The 23,847-nt window shown below is 37.9% G+C and overlaps 1 protein-coding gene across 1 annotated transcript in view; it reads left to right on the top strand.

Annotated features, from left to right (window-relative positions):
* The window catches only part of slx4ip (SLX4 interacting protein), a 37,771-nt gene extending 16,186 nt beyond the window's left edge, over window positions 1-21,585 (top strand). Inside the window, exons 5-8 of the mRNA XM_027014236.2 lie at window positions 11,414-11,491; window positions 15,014-15,102; window positions 19,348-19,454; window positions 19,558-21,585. Coding sequence (XP_026870037.2) covers window positions 11,414-11,491; window positions 15,014-15,102; window positions 19,348-19,454; window positions 19,558-20,347 — 1,064 coding nt within the window. The 3' untranslated portion in view covers window positions 20,348-21,585. The remainder of the gene's footprint in view (window positions 1-11,413; window positions 11,492-15,013; window positions 15,103-19,347; window positions 19,455-19,557) is intronic.
* Window positions 21,586-23,847: the final 2,262 nt, after the last annotated feature.

Here is a 23,847-nt window from a genome sequence, read left to right as displayed (position 1 = left end):
AGAGGCAAATTATTGACCACCTAAGAAATCTTTGGAAGTCCAGTGTGCTCTGCTTTAGCCTATGATCTAATAGTTGATATTTGTGTTATCATAAACTACAAATTATCTGCGCAAGGCATTAAAATACAGAAAATTTAATCATATTCTTCATATTCACTTTTTTGACCTTTAACAACTGAAATCTCTCATTTTTGTCTTTTTGCTTAATAGATTTGACTTAAGTGTACCAGTACTCTTAGGACATTGTACCTTTTGGAAGTCTGCTTTCCTCCCACACAAACCCGAGAGGTCTGGGTTTGAGGCCTTACCCCCTTTACTGTCTGTAGTAGTTAAAAGTAATAAATTTTTTTTAAAAAGCCTAACTCACTTCATAGGCCTGGCCCCACTGAGAGAAGGAGATTACAGAGCAGTCAGGCTCATAAAAAATACGTTTCTCCTCTGTACATGTCTGGCTTTCTCACAGCACTTTGAGACACAGCTGTCCCACTGTGCCATCTCTTTCTCTCTCTCTTTTAATGGCCCCGCTATGTCTTTCACTGTGCATTCACAGCACTCCTTCATAAATCTGGTTTTCCTGTTGCTCAGTCATAAATGATTCCCCCTAGCTGTTACTAGCTCGTTTACCCTTAAACTCAAGCATTCACACATCACACACTGTGAATAACATTGCTCATGGAAAATCACTTTCATTTGATCGTCAGTGCTTCACTATTGCCAGTGATGCCTTTGCACTCTGAGTGCCAGAGAATGTGAGTGAGCGATATCCTATCTATGCACCAGGTGTGAATTGGGTCAATTCTATTGTTTATTTAAAGTTTTACTTATTCTGAATGATGGATATGTAAAGAAAGATGAAACACTTACTCTCTCATTAGCTTTTAGTAATTTATACTCATGGGATTTTATGTCCAAGGAATCCAAATATAAAAAAATGTAGTCATCATCATGTCCTCAGGTGCTGCTTCAACAGTACTTTTTAATGTACCTTACTTGCAGTGAAGTACAAGTATAGTGTACATATTTTACTTCGAATTTGTGTACATTGCACTATCAACAAAATATTGAACATAGGTCCTACCCTTTTTAATTGAAAATTCCAATTTGGAGGACAGAATATTTTTTATAGGGGTCTTTAAGCTGAATAAAATATCTCATATGTTTAGCTATATATTTGGCAAAGTTTTGGCAAAATCTGATCCCAGTTTCAGGCTATATTGTAGGTCAGTAATAATACTACTGGCTAATGTGCAATGTTTTCTTTATTCTTTTTGCCATTTTGTGAATAATCATAAATAAAACTGTTGTCAGCACTGCTTGAACTCCTTGGTCATTTTCTGCTATGTGTGGGTGGTTGCGTTGCTGCTCTTCACTTTTCTGTTCATGAAGCATAAGTAGTCAATGGGTGGGAATTGAAATTGAGTATAAAACATGTCACATCCTCAGCACTGAATACAAAAACCTACTGCCCAGGGCTGCACACATATCAGCAAGGACTGATATGTGATATTCACCTGTGTGGGTGGGTGAGTGGATAGTGTATGCCTATGGCAGTAGATATGAAAGGTGAGGACCACATGGTATAATGAAGATTTTCTGTACTGAACAGATGTGCCAAGGGTCATATAATGTTCTGTCCTTCGGTGTGGGTTAACATGGACTATCAATCGTGGATGGTGCCCAGTGTAGCGTTATAGGGCCAAAAACATAGTGCTCAAACATATTTTAGAAAATCTTTGTATCTGCTGACAAACTCATGACTCACGCATTTCAATTTCAGTTCCAATTGCTACTTTCTTATTTAATGCTTATTTGCGTATTTAAAAGTTATGACTGAAGTCATCCTGAAAGTAGGACCATAGCAATACAACATGAGTATATACGCACGCGCACACACGCACACACGTTTATAACATTTAACACTGGCACATTTCCTGAGCAATCCATTGGATCTCAGCTGCACAGGCCATTTTCCAAATGTCAGCCCTTTTAGCTTTCCTCTGGCCAGCTACCTCATGCTTCACCATTAGCTCATAGTGAGTTGATTTATTTATGTTTTGGAGAGGGCGGGAAAGGGGGAATTTTTCCCACCAAATGTCTTGGCTTGGTGCAAGCACAAGCCAGACTGTTGGCTGAGTGACCAAAAAGATGAAGATGAGGGTTTCCTTTTTTATCTTTGAGAGAGAGATTACATGTTTATCCATCTTGAAGGTGAAAAAAACAGGAATCTAAAGTTTTATATATTCTTCTTATTTCACAGTTTGAATGTGTAATTGTGCTGGGTGTTTGTGAGCTACTCAGTGTTTGTACTTTAGGTTTCACTTATCATCTTGGCAGTGCAGTATTTAAGTCCTGGGTACCAGCCCTTGCACAGGAAATAAGTCAACCCTATTTCAGTAGATGTATGTTTGCCTAACAACTACTGTAGGTACAGAGTATTTTCCAGCTTGCTTTGAATTGTAAAGATTATTTGATTCCCAATATAAGTCCCATATTGTGCTGTGTTATGCTTATTTGACTTTTGGCTAATGCAACACTGATTTCAAGAAATGTAAGATGAGCAATCCTTCTTTACTCCTTTGTTTTATGGATGTGCAGTTTTGACTAATGATCCCCAGATAAATGGCCAGGTGTTTTTTGGTTTTGTTTTGTTTTTTCTCTCGACTTCAGGCAGTTGATTTATCTCCTGTCATTATTGTTGATTCACATGTTCTGTAGGCTGCTCCCATCCATTGTCAGTCTTTGTTTCATGCTATCCAAACAGGTATGAGGCTGAATTAACAGTAGATCAGTGCTCCTCTTGTTGCCCTAGAGGTGGCAGGGTCCCAGTGTTGGCGTGGTGGATTGGATAGACCACCTGCCAGGCTGTTGGCCCCGATGACATTGCAGGTCCAGAGGCATTTTCCCAGGCTCCCCAGATGAATGGTCACTAATAGCCGTGGGAGAGAGCTTTGCGAGTGCTGCATGGCGTACCAGGCTGACTCTTCTTGGCAAGCCCTGTGAAGAGCGCTTAATGCCTGTGACCCAGCCCTGCACCCAGCACAAGTGCTGCTGCATAGCCTTATTTCTTAAGAATGTGTTTGACACAGAAGAGAGTGATTACTAGAGTGATGGAGCAGGGTATGTAGGAAGCAAGAAGAAAGATAAGGTGCCATGTATAGCTTCATTTGAAAGGTTACCAAGAGAAAAAAAAATTGAAAGTAAAATCCTCAGCCTACTTTTATCTGTGCATTGTGGTTTTGTTTACAACCAGAGTAAAAACCCATTCCAGTGCTTTTTTTTATTATGCTTGTTTTTCATCTGACGGCTGTCCTTTGTGGACTGTGTATAAATTGTTTCTACATTGCAGTTGCCTGGCATAGATGATGCATGTGCTGATGTCAGCAGTGGTAACCTAGCTTTGAGCAATGGAGGAGGACAAAACCAGGTAAATTAGAGAAAGTAAATGGCAGTCTTGCAATCTTGCCATACAGAAACCTATTTTGTTGTCAGAACTCTGTTCATGCTTTCAAGGTCATATGCTGTAACACATGGTCACACAAGGACAAGGTTTCTAAGCCAATATATAGTCTAATGTGTGTAAAAGTTTTTGCAATTGGTGTAAACTAGGACTAAGCCGCATTGCACGGCACATACATGTACATATGCGTGTGCGCACACACACACTGCTTCAGTCAGTGAAGTTCCTCTGTCCCACCACATGCCTCAGTATGTAATTAAGGCTTGGGAAATGAAAGCCTAAACTCAGTGGGATACATGTGACCCATTCCCCACTGCAGTCTGGGCAGCTAGTCACATAAGCACACACATGCAGCCTCTGTGAAGTCTCCTTTAGTCTAGTCTAAAGTACTAACTTAAAAAATTAGTGAAGTATTTGAAACAGTCCTCTCTTTTTTTTTTTTCTTTTTTTTTTCTCTTTTTTTTTTGGCTGGGGGGGGTGGGGGGTGGTAAAGAATATATCAAATTGGTATGTTATGCGCCCTGGTGACATAGGAGATGATGTATTGAACCCACAGATTTTGATTTATTAACTACAAGTGTGTCTGTCTGAGGGGCACATAGCACTGGCATCAGTTTATTTTTATGCTTGTTACTTCATCCTTTGTACAAAGCCTCACTAAGGTAAGGTCTGATGAGGTTGCAGGTGTGTTGCACACAAATGAATGGAGGGGCAGAGTGAAAATGGTGTCTAGATTTCACAAGAGACTGGAATGGCTGGATTTAATTCACGACTCAAGTCATAGGAACAGTGTACCTTTTTACCAATGTACCTTACTCCTCCTATCTCTACCTACTTTTACTGATTTCTTCCTTAAAAGGTGGTTGTGTGATTATAGTAGACACAGCAGACCTCTTGGGCACAGTGTGTATTGAGTCATGTTGATTGAAGAAGATTAATTGTTCTCACCCCAGTGGTTTCATACCTGTGAATTTCATTGCTCACCAAAGCCAAATGTAAGTGATTCATTATCAAATTAGAAGGTTTAGAATATTAAATATGGATTGTGTGAATCAGTGTTTCCTCATTGCTTTTGGCTTGGTAGCAGTCTAGTTACAGACTAGTCCTCTTGTCAAAGGATATGCAAATTAATCATTACAAAAGAGGATTGGCACATGCTTTTAATATGCAGCCTAAGTAAGCAAAAGCACAACACAGTACAAATTATCTGTGTGTTTCATAACTGCTGCTGTATAATCTGTGCACAGTGCTTTGCACAATCTTTTCAGGATTGGGGTAAAAATGTAATAAAGCTCAGCACAGAATGTGTCTTGAAAAAGGAGGGATGCCAGCTTGTTCATATATAGCTACAGCCCTTGGCACATTATGCTTTTTTTGTGTTTCAGGTAGGTATTTGCATGCTGTGATTAGCAGTGTATAGTTTTCAGTTCCACTCACTATAACACAACTATATTGAGATTTGCCAGAAAATTTGGAGTAATTTGACTAACATTCATTATTGATTTCTCATACACAGAAATCCCCCTTGTTAATGGAATAAAACTTAAAGGTGCCACAGAATGCATTTTTTAAAGTATTTAGTGATTGCACAATGCAGTGGGCAATCACTATTGTTATCTAACAGTATATTCTTGTTTTTCTTGTTCTAGTTCTTCTTGTTGTTCTTGTTCTAGTTCTAGTTCTTCTTCTTGTTCTAGTTCTAGTTCTTCTTCTTGTTCTAGTTCTAGTTCTTCTTCTTGTTCTAGTTCTAGTTCTTCTTCTTGTTCTAGTTCTAGTTCTTGTTGTTCTTGTTCTCGTTCTTGTTGTTCTTGTTCTTGTTCTAGTTCTTCTTGTTCTTGTTTTTCTTGTTCTTGTTTTTCTTGTTCTAGTTCTTCTTGTTGTTCTTGTTTCTCTTGTTCTAGTTCTTCTTGTTGTTCTTGTTTCTCTTGTTCTAGTTCTTCTTGTTGTTCTTGTTTTAGTTCTTCTTGTTCTTCTTAGTGATTGTGCAGTGGAATGCCTAATTACTATTAACCATTGTGCAATGCAATGCTCATAACTTGTTCTGCAATTCACGAGATATCAACATGGGACCAACTCCAGAATGTTCGGTCTGATTGGGAAAGAAATGCTTGTATTCAGCTTTTTGGTTGGATTACAGGTTTCCATGTACCATCCATTTTATTTCTATTTCTTTACCATAAAGAATGAATGGTGGAATGTTCAAAACCATCACACACACAGCCACGCCCACTCTAACTAGTTACACACGACATGTTTACACTCTACTGGTTGTCAATCAATTGGGACTCCATGGCAAACATTTAACCATCCAGCAGCAACATGGCAACCATTTGATGTACCATAGCGACCACCTAGCGAGACCACAGCAATCACCTGGAACGCCATAGCGACCACTTAGCAACTGCATAGCAGTCATCTGGGATACCATGACAACCACTTGGTACACCCTAGAAACCACCGGTGATACCATACCAACTATCTGGGATTTGCTTGAGCTGCACAATCACTGCATTTTCTTCAGGAAATGCATATTTCTAATTTTAATTGTTCTCTGAGTCTATATATAAGGTATGTGACTTTTGGTAGTGGTGAAAATGTGGTTTTACATGCCTGTTTATAACCCTATGCTTTGGCCCTAGAATGAAACAAGCTGTTCTTTTTTTATATAAAGAACCTTTTTTTTTTTTTTTTGGTGTGTACCGAGGTGAAAGGTGAACCATGGTATGTTTAGGCTTCCAGCCATTTGAGTTTGAGGTCCATGGTATGTCTGTAAATGTAAATGTCAGTTCTATGTATCAAACTCTCCTTATTCAAATATGTCAAGGTAAATGTAGCTCTCCATTATATGGCACTTTTAACCAGTAAATAGTGATAGTTGGGATGAGACTCAATTATTTTAAAGCTGTTAACTTGTAGAGATGAAATGGTATGAAAATTTAATATAACAATTATAGTGACCAAAATTCATTATGACATTATTGTTAAAATGTTACAAATCTGCAGAACAACACACAAGGGTGTAGTGCTATTTTAAGAAGTGCCTTTAAGCTCTCCCTTTAAAGAGTGGCTACCACCCTCTGGGACACAAACATCTGACCAGCAAACCAGGAACAAAAGCAAATTAAGGATGCTAAAAATGAGAATTGATGGATATCAAAAACCATTACCAAAAATTGTAAATGCAGTGTCTGGTAGTTGTTCTATATAATAGATGAGTAATTCTTTCATGTATTAGGTTTTCATTAGTTATTCTATGATTTTGTAAATATGCAATTCAGTTTTGTAAAATATATATGTGAGTGTGAAATAATAAATCCAATTATTATTAAGTCTGTCACTTTTACTAAATACCCATATCCAAAGTAGGCAATAGGCTAGCTTATATCTATTGATTTAACATACAATAGTCTACTGGGTCTTTTGACTCAAGGCTAATTGAGGTAATGGTTAAACTATTTACTGAACTTCAGACAAATACAATAATACTGTTTATAAATCAATACAGATCTATTTCCATTAGTGTATAAACAATAACATATGGTTATATCGACAACTGCATGCATAGCGATGCATGTAATAGTCTGCATAATAATTAATAAACATATGTGTTTATGTTAAAACAAGACTTTTAAGCAAGTTTATGTATGGCGCATCAATGTTTTATGAAATGCATAAGTAGATATTTTAAATTGTTACCAAGATTTCTAAGTGCTTAAAATTATATAAAGATAATTCATTGTGAAGATGACTAAATAAAGGTTTTTTTTGGCCTTCCTTGTGTTCATGTACTGTATTTGTGCTATTTGGCCATGCTGCTACATTTCATACCATGTAGAGGAAGGGTCACCCAGATGTTAGATTAAATAGTCATGTGCAAATATTGTTTCAGGTGGACATTGAAGAGAATGACAAGACACGTTGCTGACTTGGCCTGAGCAGCACTTGCACAACATAGTGTGATGGGCTTTCCTGGAAGCACAATTCTCTCCTTACAAGTGGCCACACACACACACACACACACTGCAGCCTCACCTGCTCCAGTTAGAGCAGAGGGTGATATGAGGTACATGTATATCAGCAAAAAGTGATATTTGGAAATCCTTGCCTACAAACGCTTGAGCATATACATTGAGTTACAAACACCATCTGTAAAAAAACAAACAAACAAAAAATGTACGTTAAATAAAGACAGAAACAGAGGTTTATTTCTAAATGAACTCCAGATGTGTGGTTGTATTGTTTAATTTTGAATATTAAAAATGATTTCGTTTTAGATGTTTATGGCAGTCTCCAGACAGAAGTATGATAGAAGTGTTTCTGGCATGTTCAGTTCTGACACTTTTTTTTTTTTTTTAAGTTTGTTACTTATGTTTTTCCTGTAAAAAAAAAAAGTCCTGATTTTTATTTCATATTCTTCTGTGCATCCTTTTGGTTTGTTTCTTTTCTTCCTCTCCATTGTTTTCCTTGGAGGTGATGAAAGCTTGGGTGGTGCATGCATGTGCGTGTCACAGATGTATAGGTGCATATATTTCAGCTCTGGTACTATATCTGAGCTGTCTCAAGGTGGATAATGAACTTGTGTGACTTGCTAAGCACTGCTTGTTACAGAAAGTCAAAAAATTGACTTTGTTTTTCTGAGAACATGTAGCCTCTCTCACAATGACAAAATGACATCACTATTTTGTTATCCAAACCCTAGTGGCTCCATATATACACAGCCATGTGCTTTGCTTAGACTGCATGAGCTATCAAAAATAATATAATTTTGGTAGATCATACTAGTTCATACATACCCAACCTGGATTGTACTGTCACAAAAGACCTGAGTGAAGTAAACAATCTGAGTAGGTATCTAGTTTTGTTTCAAACTTGACTGCTTTTTCTCAGAATAAGTACCAACAACTCTTCAAGGAGACTGAGATGTGAATATGAATCTGGGCCAGAGGAAAAGAGCAAATCTCAGTTGCAAGAATCCCCCAACATTAAGGTCAAGCAACAGCTGATGTCTAAAGCCATGCCTTTTTGTGGTTCCCAACTCTTCAGCCAGACATCCAAGTCAATTTGCCCTGGGAATTGGCTCGCTCAAGTCACAGGGGAAGTGAGAGAGAGCACAAATGCTTCTGAAGTTTATTGGAAGAGAATGTAAGGCTGGGAGGGAGGGTGTAGAGAAGTTCAACAAGTCTAATCGGTTACATTTTCAGAAGCACAAGCATGATGGACAAAAAAACATGCAATTCCTCCCTGCTTAGTGACTCCAAACAAGGGTAGAACAAACAACAGATTGATACCCATCTGCTTTTGTCGGAGTGGAAGCATCCAGTGTGGTTATATAAAATAACAGGAAAAATGCCCCTGGCATTGGATGCTTAAGAGAAAGACAAATGTTATGACTGAGGAGCTTTATTTTCCCATAAATCTTAAAAGCCAGTGGTCCAGTCACAGCTTTAAATGATTAAGAGCAGGAAAGATAAGCACAGCGATAATGTGCATGCACATGTCTCCCCACCCCCATTTTGAAATCGCTGGTGGTGTTTGACACACCATCTTAATCTTTTTCTTCCGGTGTTGACTTTCCCCTTCTAGCAATTCAGGGACAAACCCATCCTAGAAGTTCATGAATCTGACATTAAAACCCTCTCCACTTTGTAACCTCTTTTTTATTTGGCTGATTTGGGTGGTGAGGAACACCTGACTGATTTGTGTTAATCTTTGTCATAATTCTGTATGCAGCACTATCATGTAGAGCATTATGGCATGGTATTTATTGTAATTCCCAGTGGTGCTGGAGCACGTGGAAACTCAATTTGAGCAGGGGAACACCCATTGGCTGGAATCATAAATATCAACTGCAGGAGCCAGTTTGACAGGTTGGCCAGGCCCTTACAGAAGATAATTGCTCTTTTCTATTATCCTCTTGGGAAAAAAAAGACTTATTGATGGTAATTATGTGGTATCAAGGTTACAGTGGCTGCAGTTTGAAGTTTCGTTGCTAAAGGCCTTAGTTTACCTTACCTAACTGTTTTCCCTTTAAATTTTTCAGATAACTGAAGTCATCTGAATAGAAGAGCTTTGAATAGAGCATGTGTGTACAAGTGCCTGGGTGCAGTGTTCTAGTCTATCTCCATTCTTTATTTTGACAGGCTTTGTTGTTGTTAGTACAGAATAAGCATTGCACTATAAAGCACTATGCAGCTATAAAGCTCAGCTGAGCTTTGCTCCAGTTGGGAACTTTGTCAACAGAGAGAAATGAGCCAGTCAGTTGGTCCTACTCAAAAAGCAGCCCATTTAGTAAAGACTTCAAAACATGACTTGGGTCATGTGAAACTAATATTTTTCACACCACTGTCCATGTGTTCTTAACAGTGAGAAATTATTAAAGTGGAAACCCTTTGCTGAATTTGGTCAGTCAAATGTCATGAATATAAATTTGTGGTAGAAATGCATGTCTACCTAGATAAGATGGAAACTTTGTTTGAAGTCCCAGTGTAGTGCATCAAAATGATATCAGCTAATGGAGAAAGAGACAACAAGTTTAGTCTTTTCGATATACCCCACTGCCAGTGTTAAATCTGTTTATTACTGAACATGCCTAAATGGAGAAACAGTCTCCAACTGTCAAATATGAACATTCCCTTGATCTGTGGCTCATTATTTTTATTTTTGTCCATTATGATCATTCCCTCTGAGGTCATTCCCAATATACTTCATACTGACATGTGATGTGTTATTTGGGAATATGTAAATGCTTTTATTGGTTTAGTACAGACTCAGAGCCAGGGAACCTATCTAAGACAACCGAGTGAATGGATTCCCATGCCTGTTTGCTTGTTTACAGCAGCACCAGTAAATAGCTAGCATGGTTCATCAAACCTTTTCTCAAGCTGACAAATTCCTCTCATATTGGGCAACATTGGCTTGTCTTTGCGCCAGTCTTCCTTGCATTCCTAGGAAAATGACAAAAATGACAAACAGAGCTGGGTTAGTAGACTATTCTCTCTCTACCCAGTGCCTTTTAAATTAAAGCAGAATGAGTGCACAGTTGGTCCCCCAATAGCGGGGTGAATGAAGTAATTTTCCTGGCATCCTAACAGAGTAAATGGTTCAGGCACCATGATGAGTGATCATTTTCTAGGCCAGGTGGATGGATGCCATACAAAACTAGGCATAGCTTTGTGTTAAACTAAAATGAATATGAAATTGTATGCATAAATTAACAACTTCTTTAATAAACTGAAGAGATTTTATTAACAGTTGTGATTTATATTGATAGATTTTATCTTCTAACTGGATTTTGTCTCTTATTTGACCACATGACTGAGGAGAGCTTTTTAATTACCATATGCTGATTATTTTATTTATTGGTTTATTAAATTTTTCATTATGTTCATCAATTTTGTGTTTCTGTGATGTACATCGCAAGAATGTATGTATATTCCCACAGTGGAGTCCTGCTCTATGGAGTGCAGCATAATAAGTTCATAAAACACACTCAGTTGAGGTTGTATATACAGTGTTGAGCTTTATTATGGTACATTGCAAATTTGAGGCAATCTAGCACTCTTTAGGTAGTCTACCTGTAGTTATTGATGCAGTATCTCAACATTTTTTTTAACAGCTTTTAGTATTTTTTATTTACGTTTTTACATCAAATGATCTTTGAGCTGTCATGTTCACTGTCATATATAATTAACAATCATAACCTGTAAGTCAGTAAGAAGAAGTTTTTGCTTATAGTCTGTCTGTGATGGTGTGCTACTTTGCATTGATTTTGTTTTCATCATTTCCTATTCTTTTCCTCATATACAAGTGATAAAACATTTAAATACCACAACCTAATCTCTAATATCTGCTGTTGATGTGTCTTATGAAAATGTGTCCAAAGACTGTAAAACCCCCTTCACATATCTTTCGATTGACCTGGGTCATTTAAGTTTTAACATGTGTTTATTGTGGCAGGGTGGACCCTTCGATTGGCAGCCTACTTCATGAAGCGGCATGTCAATCTCCGATGCATTATTAAAAAACACAGCCAAGGTAAGTTAACTTAGTCATATGAAACGTGAAAAATATTTAGCAATTTAATACATAGTTAAATGTTTAACAATGAAATGAAACTATCTTAGACTGACTGGCAGTAGCAGTATATGAACAGTATATGAGCAGTGAATCATGCTATCTTCTTCAGACCTTAAATCAGCTTCTGCGGTTTTAATCCTGATCTAGATTCTTTATGACTTTCTACTATAAATGAGAATAGGTGGCACATTTCCAAAGCTCATATGATTGCTACTTCAGATTTATCTCTTCCTCCGAAGCACCATGGCAATTTTTTGATGGTGAGCCAAGGGGATGTTCGGTGTGTTTGTATGTTTACATGTACATTTACGGCATTTAGCAGATGCTCTTATCCAGAGCGACGTACAAAAGTGCTTTGTTGTTTACTCGTAGAATATATCCTAGTACAATAGATTAGAATCAAGCAAACCAATGAATTAGAATACTGTAGAATACAGGGATGAATGCTGATACCTAGAAGTACAAAATACATAAGGTCTATCTTAAACAATGATAAGTGCTATAAACAATAAGTGCTAGAGTTTGGTTAAACATCATAAACAACGCCCTGCAATAAGTACTAATTTAGTCAGTCTATATGGGAGCAGTGTCAGTTGTCCTTTAAATATTCTGCAAATAGATGGGTCTTCAGTCTGCGTTTAAAGACTGCAAGGGACTCTGCTGTCCGGACAGCAAGTGGGAGTTTATTCCAACATTTTGGAGCCAGGACAGAAAATAGTCTTGATGCTTGTTGTCCATGAGACCTGAAACAAGATATTTCAAGCCGAACCATACTTGAGGTACAAATCGGGCTTTGACCACATATATGAAGGGACTGGTCCTTTTTTGGCTTTGTAGGCAAGCATCAATGTTTTAAATCTGATGCATGCAGCTACAGGGAGCCAATGAAGGAAGCACAGCAGTAGAATAATGTGTGAACTTTGGAAGATTGAAGACCAATCATGCTGTGGCATTCTGGACAAGTTGAAGAGATTTGATGGATCTTAGAGGAAGACCAGCAAGTAGCGAGTTGCAGTAGTCTAGCTTTGAAATCACAAGAGACTGCACAAGCACCTGGGTAGCTTCCTGGGAGAGACAGTGTCAAATCCTTCGTATGTTACAAAGGAGGAATCTGCAAGACCTGGTTGGATTAGAAACATGAGTTAAGAACGACACCTGGTTTTCCAAAGTTGCGCCCAGGCTACGGGTAGCTTTGGATGGTGATACTAGGGAGTTCTCAAAGGAAACAGTGAGGTCATGGTAAGGGTTGGGAGTACCTGGGATGAACAGAAGCTCGGTTTTACTGGGGTTGAGCTTCATGTGGTGGGCTGTCATCCATTACGCAATGTCAGGCAAGCATGCCGAGATACGTCTGAAGACCTGCGTGTCAGAGGGTGGAATAGAAAGAAATAATTGAGTGTCATCGGCATAGTGGTAGGAGAAACCATGAGAAGATATTACATCACGAAGAGAACGAGTATACAAAGTGAAGAGAAGGGGGCCTAATACAGAGCCTTGTGGAACACCAGTGGAGAGTCTACACAGTTTGGATGTGGATCCTCTCCATGTCACCTGATAGGACTGAAACCATCTCCAAGCAGAGCCAGTCACACCAAGCCTGGAGAGAACAGAGAGAAGAATGCTGTGGTTTACTGTGTCAAAGGCTGCTGAAAGGTCTAGAAGAATCAAAAACAGATGACTGTTTGGCAGTTTTAGCAGCATGAAGTTTCTCAGTCACTGCTATGAGGGCCGTTTCTGTAGAATGTGCCGGTTTGTAGCCAGACTGATTGGGATCATGCAGCTGGTTTTGCACAAGCGAGAGACAATTGATTATAAACTGCTCGTTCAAGGGCTTTTGAGAGGAAAGAAAGAAGTGATACTGCTCTGTAGTTGGTAATGCTGGAGCTGTCAAGTGTGGCCTTCTTGAAGATTGGTACCACCCTGGCAGTTTTGAATGCAGTAGGCACATATCCAGAAGATAAGGAATTGTTGATGATGACAGAGATGAAAGGAAGCCGATCTCTTGTGATTGTCTGGAACAGAGCAGAAGGAATTGGATCCAGCGGACATGTAGTCGGATTGCTGGAAGTCAGGAGTTGAAGAATTTCATTTGAGGAGAGGAGAAAAGGAAGTCAGAGAGCTAGATGTTGGGGAATGCACATTGGTTGGAGAAGTGGGAACAGAGGAAAAGGACTGGCGGATTGCTGCAACCTTCACCTCAGAGAAGGTGATAAAATCCTCAGGAGTAAGAGATGAGGGGAAGGATTAAGGAGAGAAGAAAAAATAGTGAAGAGCTTGCGTGGATCAGATGATGATGATTCGAATTTCTCTCTTAAGTAGGATAACTTTGCAGATGTTACTTCCAGTGAGAACTTGGAAAGCTGAGACTTGTATGAGCTGAGGTCTGAATCTACGTGAGGTTTCCTCCAGCACCTCTCTGCAGTCCTTAGTTCTCTCCTGTATGTTCAGTGTTATGGCTTAGATATAAGTATAATATACTCATTCAGGTCTTGACAGTGTAGGGTAACTTGGATTTAGTTCCTTTCTGAGCAATTTATGGTCAAATCTTACACCCAGAATGGGTATAGCATGGCTTGCATGTTGCAGCCCTACTTATCTCCAGTGGCTAGTGTTTGGCTGTCTTACACTGGGGACTTATCAGCCTTATTTAGAAGGCAAAGAATAGGCAGTGCAATGTGGTGATGTAATGTTCTTATGGCGTCTGAAGCATTTTAGAAGTAACCAGTATGAAAGGTAGTGTCTGAGTTATGTAAGTAATTGGGTTTCTCAAGATAATTTAAGTACTCTCTTTTACATTACAAACAGTGCTCCTTGAGGAAGTGAACTTCATCTAGTCTTCAGTGCTTATGATATCAAACTTGTAATTATTTTATTGATAAAATGTTAGCCTGAACTGTGGCACCCAAGCCCAATTCCAAAGCAGCTGCTGGATTAGCAGTTGCAGAATGTCTGCGTGAAATTGTGTGTGAAAGTGTATCATATTTTGTAACATTAACTTTACCATGTCAGAAGTATGTAGTTTTACCCTTTTAGAACTTTAAGTAATTCTGTTCATATCATTTAATAAGCACCTTGTAAAAAAGTCAAAAATAATTGAAACATGAACATATAGTTTACATTAAATTCAAATTCATTTGAGGAACGTTTTAACAGAATAAACTTGAATACATTAGACAATATGCTTTGTTTGTTGTATCAAGTTACATTTGAAGACTTCTTATGTGAAGAGTAAGACCAATTTAAGATATGAATATTCCTGAGAGAAATCATGGTGTATTAAATTATTTCACATTTACACAGGACTTGAGAAAATGTATATATGAAAAAGGCCTTCATTAAAATGTAAAACAATGGCATTAAATAGGTATTTAAATTTCTTGTTTCATTTTGTTCAGATACCCTGACTGCTAACAAAATCATATATTGAATATAGATAGAATGTCACAAAAATTATTAAAAGTTTTTTCTCCATATCTACAGAACTCCGTGTTTTTCCAGAGAGATTTGTCGTGTGTGTGAGCCTTCTAGAGTGCGCCATGGCCCATACTGGAAATGTAAACCAGGATGTGGTGAGAACTGTTTATAAAATACTATTTCCTGTTTCACTTACCTGATCACACAAAACGTAGTGTGTATGTCTGAGGAGTGTTCCAAACTCAGAGTGATGCTGCTCAATTCCATATGACCACGCATGAGTGCTGGACTTTTCTAGGCTGTCAAAAAATATGAAAATAATTTTTTTTTAAGTTTCGTGCTCACAGTAGCAGCAATGTACTGACCCCTTAACTGAACTTAGTTTTTATCTGAATTGAGCACATTAGATGTACAATTGCCACCAGCATTTCTCTAATAACTGCTGTTAAATGCAGGTAATTGCAGGGGTGCTGCAACAGGGCACCAGTGTCCAACCAACCCCTTATAACTGCATTGTTCGTTTACAGAAAATCAAATTCACTTATATATAATGAATGCAATGACTGCAGTGGTGTTGATTTTCTTGTGTGGACATGAGCCTGAGATTTTCTTAGGATGTTTTCTGGTTGGATGTCTTGGATGATCAGAATACAGTGGTTAAGAGGTGATCATGGGGGTCAGTATAACATCCCTCCCTTGGGCATCCTACTGGGTGTTGTTAATGGCATTCCAAAACTACTCTTGACATTGTTGTAGTTTTGCTTGCTTTTGAGTAAAAACAATTCTTGCCCTTCTCGCCACAGAATCCTGTGATATCTGTGGGTAGCCACCTATCTGGTGTGGACAGCAGTCACTTTCCCCATCAATCCCACCATTAGTGATAGTACTGTTTTGGTGGTTAAGTCATTTGTTATTTTTATTTACCAAGACTTTTTTTTTTTGGCTTCCTAATTTGTCCTAAATTCCTCTGGCTTTTGGTGTAAAAACTGTAATAATTTGAATGGAGAGCTACTGTCTGAGAGTGCAAAGTTCAGATTGTGTAACTGATTTTCCAGTTTAGGGAAACAAGTCTCTTGGTTTTGTGTTCTCCTCCCTCCTCAGGATGTGGTTCTCTAGGCTTGTATCTGTTGCAGCAACTGGCGGGTGGAGGCTTGTGGTGGCGCTCTCACTCACTCACTTAGCCTCTCTGGTGGTTTGGGGGAGAGAGATACAAGAAGTGTGGAGTTTCTCACATGACATTTTTGTTTACCTCAATTGCTCTGCTTTAATTTGTAAGGAGGCCTCAGGCTAGAATTTCAGTGCAGGATTGTAGTTATCATGAACAACTTTTATTATTCCTGCAAATCCAGTGTTTTTAATATGGGAATTTCCCACAAGTTTATAAGCTATATCCACATTATATAAATTAATTTGCAGAAATATATAAATCAAAACATACATAATTTCAGGCTTTATTCCGAGAGGCCTAAGTGAAGCATCTCAGTAGTGCATTTCAGGAACTCACTGATTGTTTCATCATTATCATGTCTTACTAGACATACTAGACACCCCACACTAGATCAAAACAGACATCTTTTCTTATTCAGCTAGCCACAGACTGCTGCCTGAAATGTAAATATTTCCTTATAGGTTGAATATGTGTGCTTTTATTTTACTCTGAAGTGGACAAATTCTTGGTTTCAAGTAATTTATTATGCTTAGTGCAACTTCCAAAATGGCTTTAGGACTGGGAAACCTATCCCTCTTCTGTTGCTTAAACATATTCAAATGTCTAAGTCTTCTACAACCCTGATAAATCAATTCAAGTTTTGAAGAGTGTGGAAACTGTCATGTACAATTAGAGAACACAACAGAATTAGGGGCCAATATGAGTAGGTGAGATCCCACTGGTGTAAACATACACCTCATGTAAACGATTTAAGGGGCCTGCTATTCCCACTTTGCTTTCTGTCATTCATGAAGCTGAAGTTGGCTTTTATTCGTATTTCTGTGCCACAGAATGAACAGAATAGAAAAACAAAATTGAAGCACCAATCTAAAACTATACAACAATTTATTAGAGATCAGTGGATTTAAGATTGAATGGAAAATTTGTAGAAGTTGTTGTTTAAGGGGGAATGAACAATTTTAAAAAGACAACTACAGCTTCATGCTTTGTTGGTAGATAAAAAGTTACATATTTTAAGTTATACCTACATATGCATAAATACCTAACTTTACAAATTCAAATATTCCAAATTCTGACTGGTGGCATTGCTTTTGGACTCACTTGGGGGTTGTTTGTGTTTTCTGAATTTGGCAACTTTTTTCATGCCTGATTGAACATGGCTTTATTGATTAGACAGCAAAAAAAATAGGCTTTTAAAAAAGGGAGAGCAATACAAGAATGTTTATAATCTTATGGCCTCTGATGAAACAGCTATCAAAATATGTCATCTTGCTGTCTGGTGGTTGTTGCTAACTGCACATTGGCTGTTTGGTAATTGATATTACTGGAATGAGTAATTGTTATTTTGTAACAGTGGTGAAGCTTAATTACACTCCAGTGAGTAACTTAGTTCTGTGTTTGTACTTGTAGGTATTTCCTGTGTACTGTAGCCTTATGTATAACTATACAAAGGATGTGATGTACTAGTCATAGAACATGGCATGTACTAGAACTGAGGTTTGGGAGCAGATCCTTTTTTTACTGTACTGTAAAAGCAGGTTACAATCCATGCATTTAAACGCTACCTATCTATGTGATATTACTTCCTTGAATACCTATGGTGATGATTTGTTTAGCATATTTAAGACTTGCATGTAGTAGTTATTCTGCCTATTTTTTATTGTGTTGCTCAGCTTTCTAAACAGGGAAAAAGAGTTTCAACTGTTAATCAAGAAAAATGTAGACCCATCAAAAGTATAATAACTATGGGCTTTTTGTTTTAGTTTAATTGAATAATTTTCAAACTTCAGTTACTGCAGGCTTCTGTGAGTTTAATACTGACCATATTGAAAGGACTGATTTTACTTTAGCTGTTTATATATGCTTCCTTAATACATAATATCTTCTCCAATACCTGCATTAAATAAGTCAGAGTATAACTCAAAACAGAATCTTATAGACATACACCTCATTAATCACATTGACAGCTGATAAATACATGGAACAATGCACCGTTTGCTGGACTTGGTCTAATGACTTGACAGAGCTTGAACTTAACCTCTTGCTCTTAAAATAGAGATAATAGCCTGTCTTTACCCCGTTATTGAGGACAGTCTCGTATACTATGAAATCCAATAGGTTTGGGCAGGGTTTTTGTGTGGGTTAAATGCTACCCAATGATCCTGTACTTGTAGATATTGGAGTCACAAATAGCTGCTCTGTTCTTGCTCAGTCAAGGATTAAGTAGTTGATAGGGCTTCATTAGCTCTGTTGAAGGTGCATGTTGGTGGGATTCAATAAGATACCATTGCTTCTGTCTTCTGGTCTACTCTTGTTTTTATGCATATCTTTATTTTAGCTTAAGTAAAATGAGCGCAAGGGCTTCAAAGTATTTCAGGAGGAGGGTGTGTGTGTGTGTGTGTGTGTGTTGCCATGGCGATTTATTTATTTATTTTTTATTTTCAACCTTTGCTGATTTTACAAGCATACATTTCTGTATATGAGGTGTTTGTTTTTCTTTTCTTAAACTATCTGGATTTTAATGTTTCATTAATGTTTCATGAATAATCTAAAATGACCTCAGATGTGCATCACATTTTTAACATTTTTGGACTTGACTGTGATTTATCTGTTTTTCCAGATTGACATTGACATACAGTTGAGTTTGAGTCATGCTCTTAATAATGCCTCTGAATGCCTACATATGCATGTGATACATAACTGCTGCTCCCTTATAGTTGAGTTACTAAAGAGTCTCAAATTTAGGTCAGTGAAAATGGAATTGCCTTACTCATGGGCAAGCATGTCCTGTTGAGCCTGCTGAGACATTTGATGTTGGAAAGAGGAAAGTTGTTGTTCTGATATAACTGCTGGCAGTGTAACATAAGCATTTTCTTTTTGTTTTGATGACTGTGCCCAAGAGACAGAGTGAAAACACTACAATCCCCATGGCCTGTTCTCATGACTACACCAAATATCTCCAACTTAATACGAGTCAGCACAATGGGTCTTGTTTAGGGTATTTCTGTCTCCCCTGCTATCCCCCCCTCTTCTCTCCCCCCTTTTCTTCTGTCCCTCCCTCCCACATCTCCTCTCTTCCTCAAACCTTATACTGTTTACCTTCTCCCCATGTCGACTAGGGATTGCGTTTCAGGTATGAGTAGTGACAGCATTTTGCCATTGAGATGAGTGTTTCCATAGGAAGCCAGTGATAATATTTTCTCATTTTTTTATCATTGTTTGTCTTTGCAAGATGGTACAGAGTGGACAAAACAAGTCAGAGTATTTTTCTGGCCCAGGAGAAACTCTATACCTATTTAACAGCTCCGCAGTAACTAAGAAGGCTGCCCTTCAAAAGATGTGAGTACCATTCTGATGCAACTCTTTCCACCCTGGGATGCCATAACAAGAGTTGGATTGACTACTCCAGAATCATCGTTGAATGCTGCCGTGTGTTTTACAGAGCCAAAGGCAAACAGGCCAAAGCCCACCCTCAACCAGAATCTGAACATAATCTTCAGACCCTGGACCAAGACCAGTGCCAAGGAGCCATGTTAAACCAGCCACCATCATCTGATATAGCGGAGGGGGCCCTTAAAGAGGAATCCTTGTCTCTATCTGAGTCATTAGTTCCTACTCAGGATGGTGCCATGAAAGTGTCCATGCAGGGAGCTCATGAGGGAGGTGAATTGAGTGCTACAGTGCTACTAGTTTCTAAGGTAAGTGGTAGTGGCAATCATGTTGAAAATGACAAACAAAACTGGAAAACCAAGGAATGCCCAGAGCAGCATGACGGAGATCGGTCTTCCCAGTACAACACATGGGACAGTGAGAAAACTGATAGGAGGAGAGGATTGATCCCAAGAAGCCCCAGGGATGACTTTGACCATCAGAAGCCAAAAATAGTGTGTCTCAGGGAGCCCTCAAATGGGGCTGGAACCTACAGTAATTCCACCATAGCCACCTCCCTGAATTCCAGGACGGGCCCCTCTTCCAGTCATCCTGCTGCTACTCAAACTGAGCGCATGTTGGAAGAGGAGCTGCTTACACATGGAAAACAAGCTCTTAGTCTCCCCCTCAGTAATGGCACCGCCAAACAGACTAACCAAAGCAGACAGGCCACAAGTCTGAGAGGCCTATCTGTCAAGGATGTATCCTCTGGCTCTTCTATTAGCTCCAGATTGGCTGCCAAAGCAGAGGAGAGGGAGAATGCACCCAGAATATCCCGATTACGCCGGCTCAAGAAGTTCTAAGGGGGACAGCAGCAGAGAACAGGGGAAGATCCTTGATGCCACCGACAAACATATTACTGTTTGTACTCCTACTTTAATTTTGTCTGTCAGCAGTGGTCTCACATGCACACAAATGTGCATAGGCACACACTTTCATTCAAACATGAATCTTTTTGGAAACAAACTTATCACCCATGCCTTAATGTGAAAATCTATGCAGACATGTAGAACCACACAAACTCCCCTAGTATATAGGTTTTGTATGATTACTAATGTCTATGGGTTAAGCATGCAAACATTAAGGTTCCCCTGTGACAGTTTCATCCAATTAAGACAAAACAGTACTTTAAGCAAAAACATGCAGTAGGCCCTCAGAACAAGTTTTATGCTCAAGATTTGAACTTCAGACTTGTAGGAGCCATCAATAACATCATGGCTTGAAGTGCAAATTTCTGGCTCCAATCCATCTGAAGTATCACATCATCCAGCATTAGCTGAGCACATGATTGGGTGCTCTTTCTGTTATCATATATATTCATAGACCTTACATGATCTGGGATTGTACTTTTGGAGTCAGCTATCTCTCTCTGGTTATAATTTGTAAATCAGTTATTTTTTTTTACTACAGACAAAACCTGTTGCAAAAGGAATGCAAGCAAGATAGTTCACAGTATTATGGAACAATTCATTGCTCACATCACTGTCAAATGTCTGGCTGAGTGGTATATACATTTATCTGGGTGTTTGGTGGTCATGGCTGATTGTTTCTTAAATTAATCTACAAAAGCCCATACCCTCATTAGCTGTGACAGCTTTCCTCATTATATGAACAGGATATCTTTATTCATTATTAATGTTTTAAAAAAATGCAAACAAAATAAATGTTTTATGTTAATGTACATTTGGTATGGCTGATTGCTGCAGCACATCAGAACTGTCAGAATATGTCTAAAAAAAAAAGGATATAGTAATGCTTTATAGTAAACTTTGTAATAACATTACACTGTCATAATATGTAATGGGGAAATGTATAAAAATACTGCTTTTGTATGATCAAACTCTTTGTAAGGCATAGTTAGCTATGTGAGGGATTATGACCTCATTTTGTTTTGATATTATGTAGCAAAAAAAAAAATCTATTTCATTTTAAATAACTACAAATTATACCACCACTGCCACTGAGTGAGGCTACAAACCTAATGGAAGCAATAGACATAATTTAAATGACTTCATGCTCAATTTAAAGTTATTTTACAACCTGTTGCATGCATAATATATTCATAATAATATTTATTATTATTGTTGTTGCTGTTATATAATTATTAAAATCCTTGCAAATTTAAAGTGTGCCATTCCATAACAGATCACTGGGAGTCCATGTTGGATTATATTTTAAACTTCATAATTACTGAGTTTTTGAAAATTCAGTTTTGTTTTTTGTTTTTTTTTGTTTTTTTTACTCGTATTACATGCCAGAGAAACAGAGCAATGTGCACTGAAACAATAGACCGTACTTTTTTTTTTGTTTTTGTTGATAAGAGTTTATCAATAGGTCTGCAGACTGGAAAATTGCATTTTGATTTGCTGTAGTCAGATCACATTTGAAATTTAGACATGTACAATACAACAGTAAACAGAAGTACACAAGTAACAAGTTCTAGTCACTATAGCTAGATATCTATATCTAGCTATAGTGTTCATCTGCACATAATTTATGGTATGTGGTGCCAGAAACAGTAGGTCCAATTCAATCAAGATTTAATTATTTTCATACAAAATATTTAATAAATATTACTTTAAAACATACTGCCAGGAACAGCCTCAAAAAACAAACAAACAAAAAATCAAGCTCTTTACAAGGTCAAACGTGGACGCTATTGTCAGGATTTTGTAGATTCATTAAATGAATATGTAGGGTTGTCTATTTGAACTTAATTTTAAAAAAAAGTAAAGAAAATGTGCACTGCAAAAAGAAACAGCCTTCTAAAGAACAAGGAAGTCAGCTACAGCAGGTGCCTAACAATGATTCTGGACAGCTATAACCCGTTAGTTCAGATCTCAACATCCAGCTTGATCCATCTGAAAAAAGGTCTTCAGGAGCATATGAATAGTCAGGTATGTAGCTCAAAAACCTTCTGCTTGTATCCCTATCTCCTTCCCTTGTCTTTTCTTGAAAGTTCACCAGAAAGAAAAGTAAACAAAGAGAAGAAAGGGTGGGTAGGTGGAGACATGTAAACAAGTTTTGGGACATCCTTGACACAGTGCAAATTATCTAATACATTTTGCATTGTCATTTCAGCTCAGGTATTCATTCATGTGAAAAGTATTTCTTGATTGGAACTGGGCAGTTTTCCTATGCAACAACCATGCATGGGTATCACTCAAAGATCTTTTGTACAACAAACATAGCTGATGGAAGTTTCAGATTCCTTGACCTATGTGTTTGGTTATTGGGACAGTACCAAACTAGGGATTAGAAAATATGATGGTCATAAGAAAACAAGGAGGTGAAATTGTAACTTAGGATGCAAGGTAGGTATGATAGTGTTACATTTCCAGGAACTGCGCTGGACATCCCTAATCTAGTGTTCCCATTGTCCCCCTACTTCAAGTATTCACAGCCTAGCATACAATGTCCTGCAAATTAAATTTGAATTGAAATAATTTTATGAACGTTGTCTGCCCTACACAAATAAAACATTTTTAACAAAACCATCTAGTAGGTCAACCCACAAATTGCAATCCCCCTTACCTCCAACAACATTCCTTTTGTTGCAGTGACCAACACAACCAATGCATTTCCAACTAGATATGCAAAAACAAAATTGTTTTTTGTTTTTTGTTTTCCCCCCTTTCCCCCATTCCTTACCTTATGTGTCTTGGCAAATATGTCCTGGCAAAATAAATTCAATTGAGGATTAAAATTAAATCTGACAATAGAAAAAATGGGGGAAAAAACAAAAACCTTTGGGCACAAAAAACTCCCATTCTATTTTTTAAAAAACAGACCACTCTTTTTCTCTTCAGATTTGGGCAGCTATAAAACATTAAACAAATTTGTTTTCAAAATAAGGAAGCCCTAAGCTTACAAAGCTATAAAACGTTCAAAACTAAACATTGCATATAAATAAAATGGAATGATATTTTAAGGCTCTTGATTATTAAGTTAATAAATCAAATATACACAGTGATTAATTAAAAACAAATGTACATATCTACACAGATTCTAAATTGACAATTCTTCATATTGGCAGCAGGTACTAATAGATCCTTGCCTGGGGCCAGACTGTGCCAACCTTTATCTTGAGTCTGATGTTAGTTATGTTCATGAATTGTCCAGCTTTCACAGACAGAACACTTATTCTATGCAGATACATGTGTTATTTGTTCATAATCTAACTTGTGAAGTTTCTGTCCAGCTTCATAAAGATGTGGCAAACAATGTGGCTCATATTTGAAATTGATTGCAGACCTTAAAAACCACATTCTGGACCCAGGCAAGTCAGATCCATCCTGCACCA

The sequence above is a fragment of the Electrophorus electricus genome, chromosome 9 (assembly GCF_013358815.1).
Source record: "Electrophorus electricus isolate fEleEle1 chromosome 9, fEleEle1.pri, whole genome shotgun sequence".
NCBI lineage: Eukaryota > Metazoa > Chordata > Actinopteri > Gymnotiformes > Gymnotidae > Electrophorus > Electrophorus electricus.
This window is presented reverse-complemented; position numbering and strand designations above follow the sequence as displayed.